At 48.6% G+C, this 26756-nt stretch overlaps 1 protein-coding gene across 15 annotated transcripts in view; it reads right to left on the bottom strand.

Moving 5' to 3' along the window:
• DGKG (diacylglycerol kinase gamma) overlaps nt 1-26756 on the bottom strand; it is a 206741-nt gene that overhangs the window by 93408 nt on the left and 86577 nt on the right. For 11 of the 15 annotated variants that reach the window (XM_089910727.1, XM_089910731.1, XM_089910719.1 and 8 more), the window contains 7 exons: nt 22595-22687; nt 20975-21034; nt 18418-18497; nt 17162-17236; nt 14497-14582; nt 9874-9963; nt 7630-7790 (listed from right to left, as the gene is read on the bottom strand). In XM_089910727.1, coding sequence (XP_089766853.1) covers nt 7630-7790; nt 9874-9963; nt 14497-14582; nt 17162-17236; nt 18418-18497; nt 20975-21034; nt 22595-22687 — 645 coding nt within the window. Of the gene's footprint in view, nt 1-7629; nt 7791-9873; nt 9964-14496; nt 14583-17161; nt 17237-18417; nt 18498-20974; nt 21035-22594; nt 22688-23665; nt 23783-26756 lie in introns of all 15 variants that reach the window. The other 4 variants (XM_089910728.1, XM_089910729.1, XM_089910732.1 and 1 more) reach the window with 3 other exon arrangements.

Below are 26756 nucleotides of genomic sequence, written 5' to 3'. Positions count from 1 at the left end.
CCTGCATAATGTGGAAGGAAGGGAAGTGAGCACACTCTCTCACCGAAATCCCCCAGATCTCACAGGGGAGACCAGGGAGGCCCCCACAGAGGCTGGACACCAGGTCCAAGGTTAGGGGCCAGTGCCCCCCATCCTGTTATAGTCTGCAATGTTCACCCTCTACCCGCCCGAGTTCAGGGAGAGCGAAAGGGGACGCGGCTGCCCTTTGGGGGCAGGGAGTGTGTCTGGGTCTGTGAGCAGTGAGAACGCAGAAGCCCACGTGGGGCTGAGTGTGAGTGTTTGGAAATGCCTCACCCTATTCACTCTTTAAAAAAAACACTTTGTATTCTGGAATATTCATAAGAAGCTGCAAAAATAGTACCGAGAGTCCCTGTGTCCCTTTCACCCAGCTCCCCCCAGTGATAACATCTTACATAACTCTCTAAACCAGAAAACTGATGTTGGTAGATGCTGTTATATATTAACTCTTAATCATCCATATCAGTAGACAGAATTGGTAGCATTGGATAACAGGCTCAGCAGATAATTAAAAATATATTTAAACTTCTGACTTCTGCCTCTTGATCACTCCATGGAAACAACTCTCCCCAAGGTCAGTAGGAGTCTCATTATCACATTCTACGGACACTTTGCTGTCCTCCTATTAGCACATTCCTTTGCTGCACTTTGGCCACCTGCTCCTCAGAACTCACAGTTAGGATAGTGCTCATGTCACCATGCTTCCGGGCTCTCCATGCTCGGAGCAGACCTTCACAGCCCTGAGCCCGTTCTGCAGCCTACACTCCATGCCACGGGCCATCTTGAGTTCTCATAGTTGTTAGTAGCTGCTGATGTCTCCACAGCGTATCACTCTAGAACCAAACCTGAATTTCAGTCCTAAAACTGAACTCATCTTTCTTCCTCAAATTTGGTCCTCCGCCCTTGTTAATGGTCTCCTTTTCCAGCAAAAGAATGTGCTACGCTCTGCCTTCGCCGCTCAGGCCTCCCCCCAGCACATCTGGGGGGGGGCGCAGGTGGTGGGTTTTAGAAATAAACAGGCTAATTGAACTAGGAATGGTGGGGGGTGGTGGGGGACGGTGGGAGGAGAGGGGGTGAGAGGGGATGGGAGGGTGTGGGGGAGGGTGTGGGGGAGGGTGGGAGGGGAGGGGGTGGGGGGAGTGGCGACAGAACAAGGGAGCTGATTCAGATTTGTGCAGGGAAAAAAAGATACAGAAACTCATTTACTGGACTGTGTAGCTAAAAGAAAACTCAAATTCCACACAGTGAATTTTCAGCTAGTGCATATTAATTTCTTTTCTTGATATGGAAATCCGACAAAAGAAAATTTCTGAAAAAATAATTTTTTTTTTAACATCAGGAGGTGTAGCTCAGTGCAGAAGCTTATTTTGAGCATGTGCTGTGTGTGGGGAGTAAAATACAGGCTAAGGGTGGGGACAGAAAATCCAGAAGCAAGTCGGGGGCAAAGAGGAGCTTTTGTAATATTTGCACTTGGCAGAGAAGTAAACCCAGCTAGCAGGCCCTGTTGAAAGGCGGACAGGGCAAGTCAAGGATGTGGGCTTATTTTATGGTTGGCAAACACTCTTTGCTGAAACAATGTATTGGGAATTTAACATTTAAACTCTAGTTATTGATTTCTTTGTTAGTTTTTTAAGACACATCAAGAGTTGAAGTTTAGGCACCCCTGTGGACAACGGTGGGAGAGATGCAACACCCTGGGGCGGGGGGAGGCCTCTGTCCTCTGGGCCTATCCAGCCTGCACAGCTTCTCCAGGCAGGAGCACTTCATGCCCCCAGTTCCCTCCTCTGAGCAAGTTTCGTGAACACTCTGAATAAGATTCATGTGACATCTGTCAAATGCTTCTTTAGAATTCAAGAAAACATTCCATCTACTTGTGTTCTTTTGAAGCACTAATTTTCTTCTGTCAGGAAAAAAGAAAGAAGAAAGAAAAGAAGAAAGCAATCACATGTTGCCTGGCACGATCTGTACTTCACTGTCCCCTGCCCCCGACGCTGTTATGACTGGCTCCTGGTTTTTTAATTCCCTGGGGTATGTGCACAGGCCCCTGTCCTCTGTGTAGTTCCGATTATCCTTGTTTTTTTTTTTTCTTTTTCATAACTAGGTTTTGCAAAGCTTCTTTTCACAAAGAGCAGCCTTTACAATATTACTAGTTAAGCATGTGGTTCCTAATTTGACAATGTAATCCCGTGGTAAATACACAAAGTGGTCAGAGGGAGTTGAGCAGGTCCTTTGCTGTTCGGTTTTGAAAAGGCAATGCTGGTAAAGACTCTGACCATGGTCCTCTACCTGGGGATGAAAAAGAGAGGCAAGATTCGCCTCCCTCCTCTTCTGCGCTTCTCTGTGCCAGGCCCTGAGCTGGCTGTACGTACATTCAGTAGTGACTTCATTTAAATTTTAGAAACCAGTGCTATCATGGTTCCAACCCTTTCTTGTAATAATTCCAGCAAAATGAGACTTCTGTTCGGATGGTGGGGGTGGAGGTGGGAATTGCACCCCCATTTCTGATGGCTTCATTCTCCAGGGTCCTTTCTATGAGGTGTGGGGTGAAAAGGAGATAAAAGCAGTATGGACACATGGCTACTCTTTCCTGAACTAAAATTCCCAAGTGCAGAGTTGGACAAAAGATTCCTGTGCCCCTTCCAAATATAAGCAGTAGTCATTTGGACTCTGAGCTATTTGGATGTCTAGGCCAGTCCCGTCCAATAGAAATAAATTTTAAAAATTTTAGTAGCCACATTAAAAAAGTGAAAAGAGGGCTTCCCTGGTGGCGCAGTGGTTGGGAGTCCACCTGCCGATGCAGGGGACACGGGTTTGTGCCCCGGTCCGGGAGGATCCCACATGCCGCGGAGCGGCTGGGCCCGTGAGCCATGGCCGCTGAGCCTGCGCGTCCGGAGCCTGTGCTCCGCAACGGGAGAGGCCACAGCAGTGAGAGGCCCACGTACCACAAAAAAAAAAAAAAAAGTGAAAAGAAACAGATGGAATTAATTTTAATAATACACTTCAATTCACAAATATTATCACTACAACATGTAGTTAATCTAAAAATCACTGAGATATTTAAAATTCATTCAGACTACATTTTTGAAATTTGATGTGTACTTTATACTTATAGCATCTCTCAACTTAGAGTAACCCCATGTCAGGTACACAATAGCCACATGTGGCTAATGGCTACCATATTGGACAATGTAGGTCTAAGTCACTTTGGCAATCTATGGAGATAAAAAAAACAGAAAGGAGAAAATAAGACACATTATTTGGAATTTGGCTTGTTCTGAAAAATGACAGCAGATTGGGGAATGAAAAAGAGTGTAGACCCCTTGTCCAAGACACCTCTCAGTGGGGCCCGGCCCATTGTTCAAGTACCTTCCTGGCTCTCATACGTGACAGACAAGAACCTGAGGCTGAAGGAATTTAAAAGCTGCAGGGAAATGATGACTTTCTGACAAATTCCCTAATGGGTCTACCACTGTGGAAACTTAAAGTCTAATAAGTACAGAATGTCAGGTAGAAGATGATGTGTGGGTTAGTGTAATGACTCTGGCCTCTCCTTGGCCCCTGGGTTCCCCTAGCATCAGAAATAGATTTCATTGACTCAAGGGATTAGCTGTTTACTCATCCCGTTAAGGCTCAGTGAAAGCAGAGCCTTTGAGGTGTTCAGAATTACATATACCACAGGAATTATTTTGCAGTCCCAAACTTCCTGTCACTGATACCTGGCCATCCTGACATTTCTGCAAATCCAAAAATAAAGAGCAGGGATGAGGAGGCCAGAGAAGTCAGAGGAAGTAGCGTCCTGAATGACTGTGTTTAAAATCTCCTGCCAGTGGGTGTTATCAGGTCTCAGGGCTGAGAAGGCCAACAATCTCAGCTCTTCGTTGGTGGGGAGCTGGCGTGTCTTGTGGGTGATGGGAATGTGGTGACAGTGAGGCCCTTGTCACTCTCTCATTAGGGTAGGAGTCTGCCCTGCTTATCCTTCCATCTATTAAATGGGTTCTATTGGCACGAAGAGGAGTAAGTGAACTCATCAGGGTGAATTCTTTACCACCTGGGGACACCATGGCAGCGGTCATTGTCACCACCTTTACAGGTGCAGGGCAGCAGACATCTGATATCAGTAAGATATTCCAGGTCCTCCAAAAGAGGCGAAGACTGCAGCTCTCTTTGCCAAAGGAGTCCGACTCTAATCATCTTAAGGAAGTAAAAGTGGGGGTTGGTTTACATACTACTTCTCCTCTTACAAAGTTTGGGAAGTCAAATAGGGAGCAAGAGCTTCTGCAAATGTCAGCCCCAGATTCTCTTAGGGTTACATGTTGGCTACTTGTTTTCTCAAGAATTTCCCTTTCCAGCTTTTAAAGAGTGAGCACACAAACCCTGCAAGCATTTTATTGAGACAAGGCTAAGGGTACACCAGTGAGATAAAAACAATCCTGGTTCTTCACTGCTTTGCAATAAAATATTAAACACGCACAAGCTAAAGGTATATGAAAAAAAACAGAAAGATTTTGTGAAGTTCTTCATAATTTGAAAGATGAACCGATTGGATTATTATAGGTCAGCCCAGGGCAAATAAATATCTTGACCGCTGAAAGAAATGGAGAATCTGTTCCTATGCATTTCCTTTTTTTTTTTGCCGAACCATGCAGCATGTGGGATATCTTAGTTCCCCGACCAGGGATAGAACCCGAGTCCCCTGAAGTGGAAACGTGGAGTCTTAATCACTGGACTGCCAGGGAAGTCCCTCTATGCATTTCCTTGGGGGACAATTAGTCTGTATTCTTTCCTTCTTTTCCTCCCTCCCATCCCCCCACCCACTTCCATCTTATTTGTAAGAATGAATTAAAACCATGCTCAGTTTTGGCTTTTGGGGTTAGGGCTTGGTTATCTAGTTGAGGGGAAGTTGTATCTTCCTTTTCGGCATGGTCATCCATTTGGTCAGCAATACTAAGTGAATGTCATTTTTTGCATATGGCGCTTGGCACAGATGGACAGGAAGGCCTTAGGAATCCTGTTTTATCTGGCAGCCAGAGCTGGGCATGTTAAGAAAGACTTGCAGCTGAGGACTCTGAAGGCAGCCGTGGGTGTAACCTGCCATCTAGACGCTCCCAGGCAGATCACCCAGTCTTGCGGCTCAGCTTTCACTTCTGGCCCGTGGCTTACAGGTGCTGCTTTCCCCTCCTTTCTATCTTTTCTCTCTGTCATCTACTTCAGATCTGGGTTCTGCTCCTGTGAAGAACCACTTCCTTTGACCATCCTTCTCTGTTCTAATGGGTTGTCTTCACTCACTGAGGACTTGATTGGGACTGTCTGCATCAGAATTATCTCAGGGGCTTGTTAAAAATGCAAATTCCCAGACCTTGCCCGGACCAACTGAATCAATATGAATCAGGATCTGTCACAGGGCTGGAATCTGCATTTCTGACAAAGGGTACAGGTGGGGTATAGGCGAGCCATCACGCACTAAATTTTAAGGCCCGCCTCCCCACCCAATGCTGCTGCATTCGGCAGCATGGAGATGGAGGGCTGTGCAAAGGCTGCATGGCTCAGGGTCCATAGCTAGGTGGGCACTGGAACTCGACTCTAGTGATTCCCGGCTCTATCACTCACCAGCTTGGACTGGTCTCTATCTTTCTAAGCTACAGATCCTTCTTACAAAATGTAAAAGGGCAAGGGCTATACCCACCAATAGGGACACTGTGCCTGGTGTGCATTAGGTACTCAGTACATATCAGTAAGTTATTCTCTGGTTTAGGAAAAAGGACTCGAGTTTCTGTCACACTGTAAAGATGGGAAGCCCGTGCTCCAGAAGTCCTCTGACCCCCCGAACACCAGACCTGTCAGTCAAGTCTGATTTGCAGAAGCTGAAGACTGCGTGAAGTGGAACCTGAGCAGGTGGTCCCAAAGTAGAGGGGCTTTTGAGCCAAGAAAAGGAGGGAGAGGTCTGCCTAGGTCACTGGGGAAGGAGCTGGAGGGTGCTAGGGAAAGACGTCTTCCCCCATGAGGGCAGAGGAGCTGGGGAGATAAACCATATCAGGACAGCAGAGACCCCTGAATATGTTTCTCGTCCAGCGCCCCCATCCTCTCACAGCCTGATCACGGGTCCAGCAATGCCTCTCTCTTCTGTTTTAGTAATAGAAAAAGAGGGCGGCATTGGGAGTCAGAAAACGAAGGCAAATCCCTTAGTCTAATCCTCTATTTCCTCACTTACAGAGCGGAGGTAGTACTGCCCTCCAGCGTAATCATAAGAATCAAAATATCTGTGAATATGGTAAATTTTAAATCCCATAAATATAAGGTATTATTATTCTTCCTTTTCTCTTTCACGGTTCTCCTTTTAGTTTTCTTATTAAAAAACAAAACCCTTTCCTTAACCCTGCTCTTCCCTCAAGCTACCTATCATTTCTCTTTTTCTTTCCTTTTTTTAAACCACCAACATTTGCAAAAGAGGCACAGGTTATGATTGAGATGATCACACAGTCTTGGTCTGGAGGGGCTTATGTGCATATGAAACTGGGCAGCATAATTCCCAAGACAGGGAAGCAGAAAGGAAGGAACCTGGCTTCGGAGCAAGGTACAGTGTGTGTGCACTTCCTCGCCCGGTGTCCTGAGGCTTCATCTGTAACATGCGGATGGTGGGGACAATAATACCTGCAGGATTGCTGTGAGGACTAAAGTCTAGCACCATGGAGAGCACACAGTAGGTGCTCAATAAATGCTAGTATCTTTGTTTCACCTTCCTCCCAAACCCCAGTTCTATTTATGGAAATGATCGATAACTTTTCTCCCCAGTGCTGTCCCCAACAGTTTGGGCAGCAGTGTCCACCCCATGCACTTTGGACCAGAAGCTGAGTTCAACAAAACAAACCAACTGAGCTGTGCTACATGTGATGGGAGCTAGGGGAGAAAGAGGAACGTGGTGCTGTCCTCCTACCGTCTGTGTCTGTGTGTGTATGTGTATGGGTGCGTGCATGTGTACGTGCATGTGTGTGTGTTTCAGGAGGGCTGAGACAGGCACATTAAAACAACCCCTTCAATCTAAGGCAGAGGTGAGCACAGAGGACTGTGGGAGCACCAGGGGGAACACAGAGCTCAGCCTGAGGGGTCAGCCAGGAGGAGATGCCCCAGAGGCTTATGAGCACTTGGACTGTGGGGAGTGGGGCTGGGATGAGGGGAGAGAACAGGAGAGATGGAATTCTGAGAGCTAAGCCAGTAGAGCCAGCTTGAGACAACGTCTTCCCTGGAGGATCAGAATTTCCAATTCTGGAAGCTCACCTGAGAGTCTCCTTCTGACCTCAGCCCTTGGTTATTTCTTGGTGTCGCTTTTCTTTAACTACTTCAAACTATCCAAAGGGTAAATAGGTCTTTTGAAAAATGTGCTGTCTTTTGAATGATAGGGGCAGGAGCTTCCTCCATAATCATGGGTGGGGCTTGGTGCGATCAGGATGTCCATGCCCAGGCCAGATGCAAGGATGCCTGGACTTGAGTCGAGCCTGGGGGCAGCCGGGATAGGTAAAGAATAGGGACCCAGAGGGGACAGTGGAAGACTAGAACCCTTCCTGCCCACCCGGGCACTTGTCTCCCGTTCAGAAAAGCCATCCCTGGCCAACTCACCACGCCGATGGAGAAGTAGTTGTTCATGATGTTGTACGGGACCTGGTCCCCATTCTCCACCTCCTCTCTGGGGATGACTTCCAGATGCCAGCGGTCCAGCATCACCAAGGGGCTCTGCTCAATGTCCTTCAGGATTTTTGTCAGGCTGCCCCCTTCATAACCTGTGGAGCACAGCACTGCATTTACCCCCAGAGCAGAAAGGCTAAGTTGTTGCTGATGCAACAGTCAGGGCAAGGAGCCCCTTGGGCATCTGGGGCCAGGAGACTCCCCAGTGTGTCTGTGGGCCAGAGCCACTCGGGTTCCCTGGGCCACAGAGAAGGAGAGGACAATATGGAGTATTAGAAAGAAGCTGGGGTGATCTGGAAGCCAGAGTAACAGGGGTAGGGCTGGGTGCTGGCCAAAGATGGGCAGGCCTGTGTAGCTGAAGTGAGCCCTGGGGAATTGGTGGGCTGGATGGTTGGGAAGCTGCACATGGGAGAACTAAGGATCTGTTCCAGGACTGTGTCATGATGGAGATGGACAGCACTGTAGGCAGAATTTTAAGATGGTCCCCACATTTCCTGCCCCCGGGGTATATATACCCAGCAAACCCCCAGGACCTGTGGATAAGATGGGGTAGTCACGGTCATGATTTGGTATATTACATGGCACAGCTGACTTCAAGAAAGTGAAATTATCCTGAGTGGATCTGACCTAATCAGGTGCGTCCTTAGAAAGACTGGGCTTTCCCTTAAGAAATAGATTTGAAGCTTGAGAGGGATTGGAAGGAAGGGGGATTCTCTTCTGCCAGCTTTGAAGATGGAGGGATCCATCGGCCAAGGAACACGGGAGGCCTCTAGGATCTAAGAGTGGTCCCAGCTGACAACCAGCAAGGAGACAGGGACCTCAGTTCTACAACCACAAAGAACTGAATTTGGCCAACAACCTGAATGAATTTAGAAACAAATTCTTCCCCCAGAGTCTTCAGAGAGGAGCGCAGCCTGTTCAGTGCCCTGATTCTACCCCGTGAGGCCCTGAGCAGAAGACCCAGTCACGCTGTTCCAGGACTTCTGACCTACAGGACTGTGAGCTGATAAATGGATGTTTTAAGCCTCTATGTTTATAATCATTTGTTACTATTACACAGTAGCAATAGAAGATTAATGTAGCAAGTGAACTGTAAGTGAGAAGTTAGTGGGAGAGACAATCTTTTCTTTCAAATAACACTTCTATGTTCCTGCTTACCTTTGGGACAACCCTGAAGAGTATTTTCAAGTTGTCAGGGCTCTAGTCCGCTCCTTAGGGGATGCCTCACAAGACAGCAATGATACCAACAAGGGAGCTGAGGGCCTTGATGCTATCTGGGAGCACAAGGCTGTGTGAAATGTGTGCCTCGCTATGCTGCCTAGATGCCCAGAGCGTGGGGCTACAAGTCTGCCTGTCCCCTCTTGAACAGAGGGTCCTTCCCTAGCCCAGTGTGTGGTTGAGGACCCTGGGAGCTCTGCCCACGCCTGCCAACTTCCTTCTAGGGCTGGCTCCTGCTTGCTCTGCCCCTGCCCTCCAAGCACGCACACTGACCGCTGCTGGCCTGGTCTTGGATCACGCTCGGAATTGATCCGCCACGTGGAGTCTCACCCCAATTCTGCCTGCTAGGCTGACCTGTCTGTTCCGTGTGCTGACCTGAACCTCTCCACTCTCTGGAGCACGCCCAGCTCCACAGGGGCTGTTGCAGTTTGCAAGGTTCTCCTTAGCTCCTGCCCATTGCACTGTGAGCTGGCTACCATTCTGAGTTCCCCCCTTCGGTGAATTTCAAAATGAGGGCCCCTGGCCATGGGGCCCTAAGATGATCTGGACGCCCCTAGTAGCTGGCAAAGTGGCTTTTCGGTCTGCATTCTGAATCCTAATTCAGAAGATCAATAATTTGGAGAGGGGGAATTTCATGCAGAAAAATCCCTAAGTGAGCCCTACTGGGATGAACCCTGGAGGGGAGACAAAGGAGATTCTACCCTGAAGTTGACTTGTTCTACTGGGGGAGGCAGACTCGAAGCTGAGTTTCAGGCTGACAGTAAATCTAGTGAGGGGTGGACACAGGTGTCGGCATGGAATGGAGGTTAAAGAAAAAGTGTGGAGTAGAGATGATCCCAGAGTTGAGTATTACTCCGTGGAATGTGATCCCTAAGAGGGAAGTTCAGCCTAGCTCTGCAGAGCCTCCCTGTAGATTGGAGCACTCGTCTCCAGGATAAGGCCTCTCCCATGCAGACTCACCCCCTCCCCAGCGGAGACAGCGGGCCAGGTCATTTCCCGTTCCAAGAGGCAGGACAGCCACGGGTGGATGCTTTGCGAAGTTGGCCTTATCTGCAACCCATGAAGAGGAAGAGAGAACCATATGCCATGTGATTATAGAAGGCTCAAGTTGTCTAGTTATCCCTGATCTAATGCTTGAAGCCCTCCATAGCATTGTTTGAATTCTTCTCCTGATGGGGAACTCACTACTTCCTAAAGCCATCTTTTCCATCTGCAGTGTGTTAACCACTGCAAAGGAATCTTTCAAATTGAGTTAAATCTGTCTCCCTGTAACTTTCACCTGTTTATCCTCATTTCATCCTAATTCTTTCCTTTGGGGTGAAGCATATAGCTCAAAAACATTAGTTTGCACAGTTTTAATCTTTAATGATAAGTACCATTTACCCCATTTATCCCTCAGACAGACCCTGCAAGGTATTATCACTCTCATGGATGAAGAAATGGAGGTTCACAGAGAGAAAGTCATTCCATAGCCAGGATCCAAACCCAGATCTCTGTGGCTCCAAGTCCATGCTCCTCCTTTCTTCAGAGGCCAGGCAGGTGCATGAATAGTAAAACAGGTGGGTCTGAGATATCAGAAAATGGTGGGGCACTTGGAAAACTGAAGATGCCTCGCTCGTCTCAAGTCATTCAGGCTCAGAAGCTTAAAAATAACACTGTGTCTAATAAGCAAAACCCCCAGGTGTTATTTGGCACCCGGGTACCAGTTTGCCACTTCCACCACCTCCCAGACCTGCAAACACACCGATTCCTAATCCTGTCTCCCATGATGGTTGTAAAGGAGCATCAGACTGAACTGTTAGAGAAAGCACATCAGAACATGTATGTTTTAATCTGGCTGTAGGTCTACAGCAGCATGCTGGCTGAGCTGGAAAAGTTGAAGGAAGCCAGACACCCACTGGGCTCCGGAGGACACCACTTACATAAACCTCAGTGCACCAGGTGCCGGGGGAGGATGTGAGGGATGTGATTGGGAAGCATGGCTGGGGGTTGAGTGGGGAGTGATGCAAGAATCAGAATCCTGCGTGAAGCTCATGCTAGGGCTGCCCCAGCAGAACAGGTGTTCATAGATGCCCCAGGTAATCAGACTCATGCCGGCAGTGGCTGAGCTTAGGCAAGACTCAGGGCTGAGACTGCCACCAAGAGGGTTTAGAGGGAGTAAATCAGTGGACTCTCTCATCTTCCCAGAACACACAGTCCATGTTTATGCCTCCCTGCCTTTGCATGTGCTCTTCCCTTTGCCTGGAAGGCCCTTGTTTGCTTAGGTCTGCCCCTTCTTCTGTGGTTCCCATCCCAGCAGATCAACCATCCTCACAGTGTTGAGGCTAGAAACATGGATGTCATTCTAGATTTTTCCTTCACACACCAATTTCTATATGCTGTCCCACATCCATTTACACATCAATTTCTATATGCTATCCCCTTAATAGCTCTCCAAGCAATCTCTCCTCTCCATCCTGTGGTGATGGTTGAGTTCTGGTGCGGTATGATTCCTTCCCACTGCTATTGCTGCAGCAGCCTCCTCTCTGCCTTCTCAGCCTCCAGTGTGTTCTCCACACTTCTACCCAGGCAGGAAATCCTTGAACCATGAGCCTGATCACACTAGTCCACCGCTTTCCCTTCTGCCATGGCTCCCACCACCCCTTAGCGCGCAGCAAAGCCCTTCCTGGCTCTGCCTTTCTCTCTAGCCTCATCCTTCTCATGTCCTGCCTCCCACTCGACATGTCAACCTTGCTGAAGTGCTTTCAGGGCCTTAAACCACAAGCTCTCTGTTGCTCAGCACAGAGCCCTCCCTGGTTGCCCTAGTCTGGACCTGGTTCCTCTCCAGAGTGTTTCTTTAGTACCAGGGGCGATCTCATCACACTGTCTTGTAACTGACTACTTGTTTGTTCCCCAAATGCCCTGTAACCTCCCTGGGGGAACTATATCTCATTCACCATAGTATCTCCACACATATTTACTGAAGGCCTAGGTGCCGTGTTAGGTGCTCTGGCTCTAATAGCAGGCAAAAAAGCCATGGCTCCGGCTCTCATGGTACCTACAGTTGAGAGGGAGAGACAGCTATTAACAAGGGCTTCATAGAAATGATGCATAATTTCAGATTCATACTGGGAAGGAAAGGAGTGTGGTCCTGTAATGAGTTATCAGGGAAGGCTTCCCTGAAGAAGCCACACTTTAGCTGAAATCTGAAGTAGAAGCAGACCAAGCAAAGGCCAGGGGAGCAGAACAGACAGGCCCTGTGGTAGAAGGGACACTGGTGCCTTCAAGGGTCTGAGAGAGGGACTGGGTGTCTGGGTCTAGAGGGAGCGGATGGCGGTAGGAAATGAGGCTGGCTGGGCAGTTGCTAGACCACTTAGGGCCCTGTGGAGCATCTGAAGAGCTTTTATCTTTATCTAAGAATCCTGGGAAGCCACTGATGTGCTCTGCACATATCACAACCCCACTGACATTCAGGAATGACCACTCTGCCTGTAGCAGGACAGCACATCAGAGAGGGGACCGAAATGGGGCGGCGGAGAGCTCAGAACAAGGGCTTCAGCCTCTCTCTCTTGAATGAATGAAAACTGTGCAGTTACTCCTTTTACCCTTGTTTTTTAATCTTTGGGCCACTAACCTGTGAAAAAGCAGATCACCTCACATGACCTTCCTGTTCTGGGCAGCGTATATCACCTGTGTCCTCTGTAGCTGAATTTTATAAAACTTATCAGCAAAGCCTCCTTTCTCCTTCCCGATGGAGAGGGGCCCGTGTGAGCAGCTCCAGGTACTGCAGCCATCCACCCCCTGCTGATCAGCTTCTCCTTCCTCGGCTCCCAGAGGACGCCTCCCTCCTCCCACAAACAACTCCAGAGCCCGAGGTGACAGGAGAGCGTGGGTGGCTGCTTGGCAGGGCTGTGTCCATGGAAACCAAAGTGCCTGTGGGGGAGTAGATGTGGCAGGTGTGTGGGGTGCCGGTCCCCCCTCCTCCAGGTGGTCTGCTTACGACCCCTGGGGGCCCAGGCTTCTCCACCCTGTTCAGGGTCTATCCTGGCCCATCCTTGACTCCTTCCTTTCCCTCATCTCCCACATGAAGTCTGTCGGCAAATCTTGCAGGCTCCACCTTCAAAAGATATCTGACTCCTTCTCACCACCTCCTCTGTCACTACTGTGGTCCATGGCACAGTCCCCCTCCTTGGATTACTGCAGGAGCCTCCTAACTGCTCTGCCAGCTTCCACCCTTTTCTGTTTCTGTAATCTGTTGTGTCCCTGCTTTGCTGAAAACCATTCAGCATCTTGGGACCTTCCCAGTATGAAAGCCACATTCCGCATAATGTCCTACATGTCCTAGTGACTTGGCCCTGCATTATCTCTGCTTTATCCCCTGCCACTCTACCCTCACGCACTACACGCCAGGCACGGTCTGCAGTCTTCCCACTGCCTTTGGCAGCCTGGCCTGCTCCTTCCTCAGGGCCTTTGTATTTGCTGTTCCTTCCACCCTCAGGTATCCGCAAGGCTCACCCTCCTCCAGGTCTCCATGCAAATGTCATCTGCTCCTCACGGCCTTCGGAACCACCTGGTCTTAGATTGCAACCCCACTCCCTCCGCCGAGCTCCCTTTCCCCCTTTTCTGCTGTTTTTTATCACCTTCCAACACACTGTATGTTTCACTTATTTCTTTGTTTATTGCCTGTCTCTTCCCTCTAGAAAGGAAACTCCGTGAGGGTGGGATATTTGTCCTCTGCTCACTGCTGCATCACCAGTGCCTTGAGGGGCGCTGGGCACCTGGAGGTGCACAGCTAGGATTCGGGGAATGAAGGACGAAAAGACCAAAGCAGTGCAGGGCTTGTTGCTCTGGGTCATCTCGGACTTTGATGACCGCCCTCCCCAGCAATACCCCTGGCTGCTTTCCTATGCTTATGTCCCATGTCCCAGTGTTCGTCTGGGTGCTCCAGGGTTAGATCTTGAATATACCCCTTGTCCGAGAATTTCAGAATCATTTTCCACCATTTACTGGTGGTGCTGTGTCCAAGGACCCACAGATCCAGGCAGACCTGGACTAGAGCCAGGCCTCCTGATACCCAGCCTGGGCCCTCCCTACCCTCCCTATAGCCGTTTGGATCTCGGCCTGTTGGACACAGCCCACCGTGGCGCTTCTTTGCTTGCATTCATCTGTGCTTTCTAGGTGCACTTTCTGGGCTCCAGCTGCAGGTGTTCCTCTCAAGGTGTCTTGCCCGGGCTATGAATCAGTGCTTAGTTCTTTGGCCTTTATCCAGCGCCCTGGACCTGCCTGGAGTCCCAGCCCTGCTCCTTTTCCCCGCAACCCCCCATCTGGCCTGTCCTGCAACTACCTAAAGCCCGGCCATGACAGCTATTTATGAAGCAAGGCCTGAAACTAAGCTGTTACATCTGCACCAGTGGGAATCCTTCCATTATCTTCTTTTATTCTTTTTTCCACCCAGAGCAAATATTTAGGCAAGCACTGGTCCAAGAGTAGAAACAAGGATGAACAAAACATGGCTCTGTTTCTCTTTCTTGTTGATTGCCTTCCTCTGACTTTAAATATATTTATTTTAAGTCAACTGCAAAAGCCCTTCCAGCCCATTCTTACCAATGCAATCCAAAATCCAGCCAACTGTCCCATCTCCTCCGCAGGCCAAGACACGGAAGTCTGGAGTATCACGGAAAAAGTTGAGTCTGGAAGTAGAAAGGCCAAAATGGTTTTGTTTACAGGCTGACCTTTGACACTCCTTGAGTCAGAGTCCCCCGACCGCTCCCTTCCCTGGGAGTATGTTATGACCTTGATTCCTTTTGGGGTTGAAAGGGTCACTTAATGTTATGAAACCAGAACTTAACTAAGCAATGCCATTGAGTATGAATCCCATGGAGCCATCTTTGTATAAGGAGATGCTGACTCAACATTCAACACAGAAAATGGTTTTTTAGAAATTCTCTATGATTTAGGCAGAGGAGTCCGTAGTTTCCTTATTTTGGCACTGATACAACTAACCCCCAGCATTCTGACTCCTCTCCAGCTCTCTCACCTGCTCTGTCCTCACGACCTCCCCTTTAAGTCAGATGCACTGAGCTGGCTGGATCCTCGTCCCACCCAGACCTAAGTGGAGTGAGCACCATCTCCCCTCGGGGGTCTTAACCCTTTAGAGCAGGGCTCTTAACCTGAAGTGCATATCTAAGGGGTCTGGGAGTAGAAGCCAGAGGGCCACGAACTGGAAGAAAATGTTACACTCTTAACTTCCCTAAAGCTCTAGGTGAAAATTAGCATTTCCTTCAATTATGTATGTAGGCCACAAATCACAGAGGTATTAACAATGCCTGTGACTTTGTTAAGCGGCCGAAATCACAGGTATTTCGATGTTTTACCACAGCTGTGGCAGATATTTTACATCACTTCTGCTCATCGCTGCTTTTAACTTACAGTAGCTATTAGACCTGTCTCTGGAACTTGGTATATAATGTCTTAGTAAATCACATATATTCTCCTATCACAAATTTGTTTTTTAACCTTTTGATAACTGTTCTTTTCAATATAATGAGTTTCCCTGTTACTCCTATGTATTTCATTTTATACATTAAAAAATATTATCTTAATATTAAGAAGTGGTCCGTAGACTTCATCAGACTGCCAGATAGGCTCCTGGTGCAAAAAAGGTTAAGAACCTCTGCTTTAGCACAGACACGACCTGTGGAGGCCTTGAGGTGGGGCTTGAGAAGCTGAAGCTCAGTATTTCCTCTTTGCCCTGCATGGTGATCTGAGAAGACCCCTTCTGAGTCACCAATGTATGCATGGGCAAATTAACATCCCCTTCCCTCTCTTTCTCTTGCAGAACTCTGCTCTCCTGTATGAAGTGGGCTCTTAATGGAGGCTCCCTTCAGCTAGACAGCCTGTCTCATTACAGGCTGACATGTACAGCACAGAGAGATACTCAGGGCACAGTGGCTCTAGAAGTAGCCACTAGGCTTGTCATCCTGGGCAAAACCAATTGAGAATAGATGCAGTTAAGTGAGTACTGTCTGTATTCAAGTATTAAAATGCCCTAAAAGAGAGCCGGCTGGTAAAGGTATTTGTGGGCTGCTGCTCAGTCACAAGTCACAGTGGAGCAGTAACTGGCAACCACGGTGACCGTGATGGTACGCGCAGCCGTACGGGTGGGCTCTATTTTGAAGTTAGTTTTACAGGTAAGTCACGGCAGAGGTGCTGAATCTACATTCATGCTTCTTTCCCCTTTAGTGGGTCTTGCACCAACGCTGCCATTAATAATAGCTTTGTGTCAAACCAAAGACAGGGACAGAGTTCCTTTTCAGAGTCCTTACTCCAGCCCCTATTAAGGTCTTGCTGAGCCCAGAGTAGAAATGCAGGTTCAGATGTTGGGCAAAGCAGCTGTGTGTTGGAAAGCCCAGCCTAGCAGGTGCAAGTCTGAGGACCTGGCACTGAGATAGCTTTGGGCTGGCTGGCAGACGTCTCTAGTGCACTGTCTCTGGCTGGTAAGAAGGTACCAGTCCTTGGGTACCTTCCAGCCCTAATGCTGGAGGGGCCTCTGATTACAGGGCTCATCATGTCCGCCACCAGCACAAGGACCAGCTCCTCCCGTAGACCTTGGGTTGAGCTGCAGAGGGGCTGCCTTGTCTCCTCTCATCGTTCCCCGTCTCCTTGACACTTTGCTGGTGAGCAGGGAAATGGCCAACAGGCAAATGACAGGAGGAAAAGGGCCGGGAGGACCTTAACAACGTCTAACTTGGATGATTCAGGAAAAAAGTGATTTCATTGAACAACCAATTGTCTTGATCCTTAAAGGCCCCCACAACAGAACACGCAGTGGAGCTCTAAGTCAGCTGTACAGATTTCTGAAACACAGACAGACAGTGGTAAGAAAACTCTTTCCTTCTCCCTGATAATTCAGTATGAAGATACCAGCTAATATGGCCTTGCAAGTAAGTTAAAGTAATCTACCAGCCCGCCCTTCTTGTCAAGCCAACAAATGACATATGCAATTTCTCCCTCTTACAAAATCAACAACTTTTTCTGGGATAAAGTACAGGAGGCTGCTTCCCAGAGTTAGCCATAATGGGTGGTCCTGAGTATCTCCAGGAGGAAGTAAGAGTAGATATGAGGAAAAGAAGAGAAAAGGAGTGAAATGGCAAGAAGGACAAGTCCACCAATGAAAGAGACAAAAAAAAACGTGACCCCCCAAAGCTAGCTTCTTTAGAGATCTAAGGGCGCGGGGGAGAAATAAGAAGTGAAGATCGTATCTCCATACCCTGGAGTAGGCCCCCCATTGTCCAGGTTGAAAACTTGTTTGGGGTTGAGCAGATAGTGGAATTTCCGAAGAATTCTATGGAAAAAAAAAGAAAGAGAGAGAGAGAGAGAGAGGCTGAGACAGAGAAGGGGAATGTCATTGTGAGAAGTCACAGGAGGGCAAGTACCTCTGCAGCCCATTGATGGTGGGAACGTGGGTGCATTTATACCCAAGAGGGGAGAAGAGTGCATGCAGGCCCTGCAGACCCTGAAGTCCCAGGTCTGGCTGGCCTCACCCATGCCCTCACCCCATTTCAAGGTCTTCCCCACCATCCAGCACTCTAGTGTCCAACCCCAGGAGTAGCACCCCTTGCACAGAGGACAGGACAGAGCAACCCGGAGAACAGAATTTCCATTCTCCTAAAGCCTTCTCCTTCATGGAGACCTTCTCCCAAATGTTCCGTATGTTCTAGGTAGAATGATTCTGCTCTTTGTGGGCTAGACAAAGGCACCAAGGGACCCTCTATGGAAAGGTCCCCCAAACCCTGGGATCAGGAGGACACGCAGGACGTGGGGTTGGGGCAGAGGAGGGCTGGGGGCAGTGACCACATCTAGGCTTGGTTTCAAGGCTCCAGCTTGAGGCTAATCAGGTCAGTTCAGGAGGGGTGCTCCGCCCCTAGGACTGGGGTGGGGACTCTCATAATTCTTGCTTAAACCCTGCTTATTATTTTTTAAAACCTGGATTCCAGATCACCCTGCCATCTGTTCACTGCTCCAGAGCTGAACACTGGGAGGCAGAGCTGCTCTGCCCCTTGCCACCCCTCCCCTCCCCTTCTCTTGGGGCTTCCCACTGACTGGGCGTTTCCTTCACTGATGAGACGGGTGCCCTGCTTTCTCAAGGGTGGGATAGGCCAGGAGGTCTCAACCAGGTGCCTCTGCCATGTCTCTTATATCAAGAAAAGACTTGCAAGGCTGGGAAGTTAACGGACGTCTCAGAACTTGGTCTGATTCTGGGAACCATAATAATGGCCCACGTGACAGGCCCTAGGCCAGCACTGTGTCTATTTTAATGTTCACGAAACCCCTGTGGGAGGAGAAACGATTATTACCTCCGTTTTACAGAGGAGGAAACCAAGGCACAAGGACATTAAGTCCCTTGGACCAGGTCATCAAGCGGTCTGTGTTTGGGTTGGGATTGGACCACAGGTCTGCCATGTCCACAGCCCACTTGGTTACAGTTGGCCTAGCCTCTCCATCTCGAAAAAGAAGAGAACATACCTTTCTCCTTGTCTCCCTCCACTCTTGGGGTTCACCAAAACCAGCAGGGGGTGGGTACCCGGGGTGGGGATGATCTTATACTTAAAAGGCAAAAGAAAAAGAAATTAGCTCTGTTTCAGCCAATAGGAGGAACGCAATGAGAGTGGATGCTAAGACAGCTCCCGGGAGAGAAGCAGTTCCAGGCATGGAGGAGAGGAGGTCAGGAGGCAGTAAGGTGCTGGTCCACTGGCTGAGTTTTCTGAGGGATTAAACAGCTAAGCGTCTCCAGCCTAATGGCCTTTAAGTAGTGTTAATGGTGACAAGCGTTTGAAGTTGGGATCAGAGATGGGGCAATGGCATTACAACTTCAAATTATTCACAATGGTGTGGCATTGTGCCCACAGCACAAGATTAGATTTTGTGAGGGATACAACTGATTATGATCTTAAAAGTCAGGGCCATCTGGCCTACACCCAAATAAAATAACAGCCATGGAGTTAACTATACTTCCGCCCCAGTACCTTCCATATCCACATTTCCAGCCCCCATTTTCCTCCTGAGCCCTGGTTCCACATTTCTCACTGTCCAGGGGGTACATCCAGCCAGATGTCTCACCAGAACATGCTCCAAACCTGACCTATCTTCTTTCCCCACAAAACTGGCCCTCTCTCCTGGCTACCGTTATTATTCATCCAGTCATACAGGGAAGACCCTGTCCTGCCAGTTCTTTCCCTGGAATGTCTCTTTATCTCCGGCAGCTGCCACAGTACCCACACTGCTCGGGCCTTGCCCACCTCAGGGGAAGCCCTGTATGCTGCCCCCATGCAGTTCCTTCCCAGGACATCACTAGAAACCTTTAAAGACGTCTCGTTACCCAGAGGATAAAATCCAGATCTCCTAAGCCGGCATGCAAGGCATTTAAGTGCAGCCCCAATCTACTGTTTTCTCTTAATTACTCTAACCTTCACTGCAGTTCCAGCCAAGTCTGGCTCGTACCTTCTAGGGAGTTAATTCCCACCCTTTGGGGCTGCTCACACTGGTTTCTTCTCCTCCTGAAATGCCCACTTCCTTCTTTGCAACCTCTTAAAAAAGAACTCCTCATTCTCAGGGCCCAATTCAAGAGCTACTTCCTCTATGTTTTCCTTGATCATTGCAACGAAAGCTATTGCACTTGAAGCATATATTGGTTTGGCCAAAAAGTTCGTTCGGGATTTTCCATAAGGTCTTATGAAAAACCAGAACCAACTTTTTGGCCAACCCAATAATATCTTCTGGGTTTCTTTTGTTATCATTTATTTGTATATGTCTTTATTTTTTATTTTCTCAGGTAAATATCACAAAACATCAAATGGATTTTAATGCCTCAGGAGCAGGGCGTGTGTGTGTATAACCTTTCTACCAAGGGCCCCACTGCCCCAGATACAAGAGTGGGTACTCGATAAATACTTGTTATCTTCAGCAGAAAGACACACCGATAGAGATGCAGCTTTGCTCCGTATTCACTATCTAATGCCTACTTTTCCAGATTGCACGCTAAAAATTCACCAAACACAGGGCCATATTGTTTGAAATGGACAGCAGCATCCTTTATAAATTTTGGGAATTTTCTCATCTGCCAAGGGTGATTATTTGTGTGAAACCCAGAAGCATCTTGGAGCTTAAGGAGTAATTCTTTATCTCTGGGGGTGATATTCAAAATGTTTAACAACCTGTACAGCATGGGCACTGCCCAATCAGAACAGATGCAGGATAACCAGATAGATGCCAGCTGTAAACAACTGACATACCTGCAGTGTGTGTGTGTGTGTGTGTGTGTGTGTGTGTGTGTGTGTGTGTGTGCGCGCTCCATCTGACTTTCTCCCTTTCAAGGTGTCTAGAGCTTTCCCACATTAAGCACCATTGCTTATGTTTTACACTCATCTACATGTTCTCATTGAATCTTGGAGCATCTATGGGAGGTGGGCAGTGCAGGGATTGCTATGCCCCCTTTCAAACAAGAAAACTTAAGGTTCAGAGGCAGAGGAGAAGGCCCCAGTGTGCTATTTCCTTTTCTGGTACTTGTTCTACCTCACCAGGCTGCCTTTCCTGCATTCCCTGGAACTTTGTGAAAGGCACAAAGAGAAGTTCATTGGTGAATCCAGCTAAAAAAATGAGTTCTGAAATACACGTTTAAGGATGAAGAAGAACTTTTGGGTCTAGTTAACTCTGTTCTGGGAGATCACATTCTGCAGACAGCTTGGCAGTCCTGGAAAACCTAATTGTCTATCTTTAAGCCACATTCTTGTTATTATTCAGGGAGTATGCATAATGAAGTTTTATGCATTGTGTTCGTAAAAAGGTGATAAAGCCAGTTCGGCCAGCCACGGGATCAATCAACCTCCCTTCGCACCACTTGCCTACAGTGTGGTTGTCAAAGGTAACCCCAGAGGCTGGAAATACAGTGTCCTGTGTGATATAATCAATCAGCTAAGAAAGCAGATGTTGAGATGTGTTTCTCTAGAAGCCAAATCCTGTTCTCCCCTCCACAGCCTTGGGCCAGCTTAGAACGAGTGAGTAGATTTGGGGCTTGCCGAGGTACCTGTGTTACAAGTTCATCCTTGGCTGACATGCTACCATCAGACTTCCCATCTTGCCTGTCCTATAAAAGAGAGGAAAGACAAGCATCTTTTGAAAAAAAAATGCCTACTACAAAAAAGGAAATCAGAAGAAAAACAAATGGTTAATATAAAGGAAGAGAACAGAAAACCAATATAGTGTAGGGAGTTGTTTTTCAAAGTGGGACTTTGGACGTAAAAAAAGAAATGTTCCCTTTGGGTTTCTCAAGGACTCTCCAGGCAGTTGTCATCACTTGCCCTGACTTTAACTTCGAGACACTGGAAGGGACACAGTGTTTCAGAGAAAACACTGAAATGGGCATAAATCTACTTTGTTGATTTAGAAGCCTGAGCTTTGAGAAGCAAGGTCTCAGATCTGGTTTCTCTGTTAAGCACTACCTAAATGATGTAATACTAAGTCATATGTCCTATTTTGTTTGTTTGTTTTTTCAATGTTTATTATTCATTTCATTGAGGTTTAATGTCACATATAGGAAAACGCTCAAATTTAAATCTACAGCTCTGTGAATTTCTGCACACGTATATGCCCTCGTAACTACTGCCTCTTCTGGCATAATTCTGTTGTGACTCCTGACACCTTATTGGTTTTGCCTGGCTTTTGAATTTCATATCAATGGAATCATAGACCATATCTTTTCTGAGTCTAGGTTCTTTTGTTCAGCATTATATTTTGGGGATTATCCATATTTTTGCATCTAAGCATGGTTGTTTTTTATTGCAATGCAGTATTCCATTACACTAATCTGACTCCACTTATTTCCCTATTCTCTTGTCAATGGTCATTTAGCTTGTTTCCAGTGCCTGACTGCTATGAATAAAGTTGATAGGAACATTCCCGGACATGTCTTCTGGTGGAATAAAGGCTCGTATTTCTCACAGGAGGGCAACTGTTGAGTCATAGAGTTTGTGTATTTCCAACTTAGTAGATACTGCCAAATAGTTTTTAAAGTGGTGGGTTTTTTTCTTTAGTTTTTAATAAGAAAGAAGATGGTCAAGTCCAGGGTGAGATGTGAGGAATCAGTGGAACTCAGCAGCATCTTTAACATGGAAAGAGAACAGTTAAGGTGTTTGGTGCTTGGCTTGAAAGAGGGGTCTTCAACACAGGAGACAGAAACAGTTTCAGATGGGGATAAATAGAGTTTAATTTTGCATCTTTCATTTCCAAGAAGGGCTGTGACACCCAAGGGGAAACCTTCAAGGCAGAGGGAGGTCCATGTTTGGACACAGGAGACAGGGTGACAGGGATAAGGGAGGCCTGGGCAGCCTAGCTGTGCACAGGTGTTGACTGAGGTTCCATATATGTGATCTGCCTGCAAGGTGCTTAGAATGAATGTGCTTTCCTTGCTGGGCCATTTCAGAGCATTCTGGGTGGCCAGCGGTTGGAATCATTTTAGTCAGGGAAGTTTTCCCTGACAATCTGACTGTGCAGCACTGACCTCTTTTAAACCTGGGCTGAAAACACAAATCCTAAGACTTGCTGAGGGAGCCCTCGGAGGGGTGTGAATGTCTGAATGCTGCCTGCATCTGAAACATGAGCTGGGGTTGCAGGGGAGCCAGAGCCCCATCGGGGTGGCAGCACTTACCCGGGTGATGGGGCATATTGACGTGGGCAGCAAAATATGGTCTCTGAGCTCCCCACCGTCACACAAAGTTGACAATTCACATTTGCGGTGAAACTGGAGGAAAAAATGAAGATGAGAGTTAAGTGAAAGTGATCAAGGAAATGTCAAGTATGAGGGTTTAGAAATTTACTAGGGAGGCAGGTTGCCTAGTGCTCCTCTAAATCCTGAGGCACTGCTGGCTTTCGCAGTATAGGAGAGAGAGAGAGAGAGTGTGTGTGTGTGGTGTGTAGTGTGTACCGGTGTCTGTGCTTGGTTATGGGTGCCAAGTCTGCTGTGGGCAGAGAAAGGAGACCAAGTGCTGCCCGCGGCAGCTGGAGCAAAACGGTCCCGAGCAGACCTGTAGCCTGTCCGTATGGCACCCCCACGTGGATTCCAGAGCCCCCATGGGATATTTGCTCCCTAGGCTCTGAGACACTGGAAGGAAGGAGATCTTGTTGAACAAACTCATGAGAGGCTGGAGGTAAACCCCATGACTCAACCTCTGCATTTTAAGAGTGCTGCAGTCTGACACGTCCTTTCTGAGGCTGATACCCAGTCAAGGGGACAAGACACGGCACTGAGTCTGCTTTGGAAGGCAGGTCAGGCAGCTCCAGGTGTCCAAGGAGGAGGTGGACATTTGTCATGGATGATGGCAGTGGACACAGGCCTCTTGTCCAGGCAGTGGGGTTGCTGTCAGGAGTATGCCTTCCTCTGATGCAGGTGACTGAGTATCTAATTCCTCTCCCACTCTGTCAGTGCCCCCGCCCCAGACAACACCCAGGCGAAGGAAGTTAATGGTCCAGCCTGCTGTTCACAGCTGCCTGGCCACAAAGAGAGTAGACTGGTCAGCTTCTTCTTAAGCAGCCCTGGGGGGTGCCCTCTCTCTGGGCATCTTGGTGATTTACTGGAGGCAGTTAGACTTAGGGCACTGAACAGGGGCTCTAGGCTCCCTCTCTAGCCTTGCCCACGTAGCTCTGCTCATGCCCTCTGGCAGGATGCTTGAGCAAAAAACCACACTGAAAAGCAGCAGGACTGCCCTGGGCGCCAACCCACCATCATCCGGCACCACAGGCAGTGCCGCGCGGTGACACTCTGGTAGCACTTGATACTTTTGTGGCACCGGTCACACTTGACAGAGGAATTCCCTTCCACCCACGCGTGCTGCATCCCCTGCAGGAGGGAAGCGAAGGATACCAGGGAAGGCTGCAGAACCACATCCCAGGGCCCTGGGCCCTGGGCCTGAGGAGAAGGGTCTGGGAGGAGCGCAGGGAGCGGGGAGGCCAGAGAGGGTTGGTTCCTGTTTAGTGGATGCACTTCTGGATCCCAGGCTGCTTTGCTGAATTGCACCAGTGTGGTCACTCCCTACCTAACCTCTATCATGCTAATCGAGGTGGATGGAAAGCCACTTTGCCTGCTCTTTGAACAGTTCACCCCCTCTGGCAGTCAAGCCTCTGAGCATCTCCTCTTGCAGTTCATCTGTGTGTCACTGGAACTCTTTGCAAAGGGATGTGTTTGTGTGTGCCCTTTTCTGGAAGGCAGCGGGGTGCAGGGAAACGCAGCAGGGCTTGGGCTACAGACAAAACTGGTTGGAGTCATTGATCTTCCACTTTGCAGCGGGGTGACCTTTGGCCAGTTCCTGGACCTCTCTGAGTCTCAGGTCCTTCATCTGCAGAAATTGGCATAAAATGCCCCACCTCTGGGTTTTCTGGGAGGATTCAACGAGACAGCACATTTGAAAGGGCCTTCCTGGCACAGTCCTGGCCCTTGGGGGGTGCCCCTGATGGGGAATCCCTTCCCCCTCTGTCTTCTATGGGCCGGTGCCTCTCAGCCTTAGCAGCCCCTCAGGACCACCTGGCCGGCATCTAGAAGTCCTAATGCCCAGCCCTCACTCCAGACAAAATAAATTAGAGTCTCTGGGGATGAGACCCATCATTAGTATGTTTTAGAGCACACTGAGTGATTATCATATGCAGCCAAGGTTGAGAAGCACTCAGGAAGGAAGTTAGAGAGAAAGCCCAAAGGGATTAGTGTGGGTCATCAGCCAGCAGCTTTCACATCTGTTTCCTGGAGAGCGGGTTGTACCTGCCTCTTGGCCAGGACATGCCCCTGAAGCAGCCCAGGAACTTGGGAAGCAGGTGTGAATGCATGTGTACGTGTGTGACTATAAATGCAAAGCGACCCATGATACCAAATTCTGGGGGTCTGAGCCCTCAGTTAAGTCCCCCGGGAATTCTATAGAACTCCTCAAAAAATTTTTCACCAGGGTATCCCGAATAGCGGAAGGGGTGGATATGGACTCTGGGGGAACGTGGGGACATAGCCTGAAGTGCCAACTACAAGCACAATATTAAAAACACATGGAATATTTGCATGATACCATCCATGTCTGTATTAGATAAAAGTTTTAAATTACTTATCAATTAAGTTACTGTGTCCTGCTTCCAAAAGATTTTCGGTAAAACTGTTGTTCTAGAAGATGTGTCACATGTACTCTGTAGTTTCTCCTTCTGCCATTCACCCCTGAGGGTATAAAGAACTCAGTTTGCTAATCAATTTGTCATCTACATGGTCACAATGAATTTGTTCTGAGATTATTATTACTTTTACTTTACAGAGAAAAAATATGAGGCTGCAGAGAGGTTAAGTAACTGGTCCTAGGTTCCAAGGCTGGTAAGTGGCCAAGCAGGGACTCATGGCCAGGTCTCCTGACTCCAAGTCCACGGTAGTCTCCCAACACCACGTTACCTTCTCCATCCTCTCCATCCTCATCCTCTTCCAGGATCAGAAGAGACGGTTAAAGACTTAGGTTGCCCCTGGAGACTCAGAAGGTCGTGAATGTGCCCTGCTGGTCCCTCAGAGGTCTCCCTCTGTTCCAAGTGTGGCAATGGCAGGAGTGCAGGCTTAGGGCCTGAGCCCAGGAGGTGCACCATATGTCCTGGTGAAAGGCATGGACATGGAACGGTGTGTGTATGGGCGTGGTACGGAAGGAGTAGACAAGAAGCCACGCGGTGTCTCACAGGCATGCATGCGTGTCCCTGGAGGTGCCCTTCTCTCTCGGAGTCCTTCTGGGGGAGGGCTGGATACCACTCCCACCTGCTAACCATCTCCTGACTCAGATTCCTCAATGGGGTTTTCCCTCTGCAGGAACTCGGAGTGCCTTTCCCCTGCTAATTTGAAGAAGAGTCTGTTTCCAGACTCAGTGAATGGTACCAGCCAATGGCCACCTTAGAAACCTGGCAGCCATTTCCAACCTCTCTCCCTCTCTCATCCCCTACGTGACTGTCACCAGGTCCTTGTGGTAGGACCTTCCAAATTATCTCTCAGACTCTCCCTTTATGTCTTCCACCTTAGCCAGTGGGACAGCCAAAACACTCAACGACCGGCATGGCTGGAGGACACTCACTCAGCACAGACACAGCCATCACTGTGCTACTGCAGACATAGCAGAGCATAGTGGGTGAGTGCAGACCCCACCCCAGTCAGGCCCTAGGGCAGCAGTAACTCTTGCCTGAACTGTTGGAAAAGTTTTTTCATCCCCTCTGATCTGATCTCTCTCTGGCACCATGGTCAGAGCAATTAACCTAATTTGCAAACCCAAACATCTCCTCATGTACTCAAAGCTCTTCAACGGCCCCTTAGCTACAAATGAAACCCCTTCCCAAGTCCTCAGCTGGCCTCACAAGACCTGGATCTCACCAGTTCTGCAGCACATCTCCCGCCGCTTCCTTCTAAGCATCCTCTATCCCAGTCACACGGAACCAAGTACAGATCCGAGAATAAGCCGCATCTCCATGCCTTCACACGTGAGGCTTCTCCAGCCTGGGGTGCCTTGTCCTCCTTGACTCCTTATGAAATCCCGCTGATTTGGGTTCAAGACACAACTCAAATGCCATCTTTTTGGTGAAACCTTCCCTGTCCGCCACCCTTGATGCCTCAACTGTATGTCCCACACAGCCCTATCGCTACTGCACAGCTCGCTACTTTGCGCTTCGCTTACATGCCTGTCTCCCCTCACTAGACTGCACAGTCCTCCAGGCTGAGGACCACCTTTTAACCTGCATACCCTCTGGCACAGGATCTGGCACACGGTGGGCACCAGGGAGATGCTAAATGGATTGATGGGTGGACAAGATGGTTTAAGGGT

Source organism: Delphinapterus leucas, chromosome 4 (assembly GCF_059928025.1).
Source record: "Delphinapterus leucas isolate spDelLeu-1000000601 "Yukka" chromosome 4, BTC_Dleu_Yukka2, whole genome shotgun sequence".
Classification (NCBI taxonomy): Eukaryota; Metazoa; Chordata; class Mammalia; order Artiodactyla; family Monodontidae; genus Delphinapterus; species Delphinapterus leucas.
The sequence above is the reverse complement of the archived record's forward strand: the minus strand, read 5'-3'. Positions and strand labels throughout refer to the sequence as shown.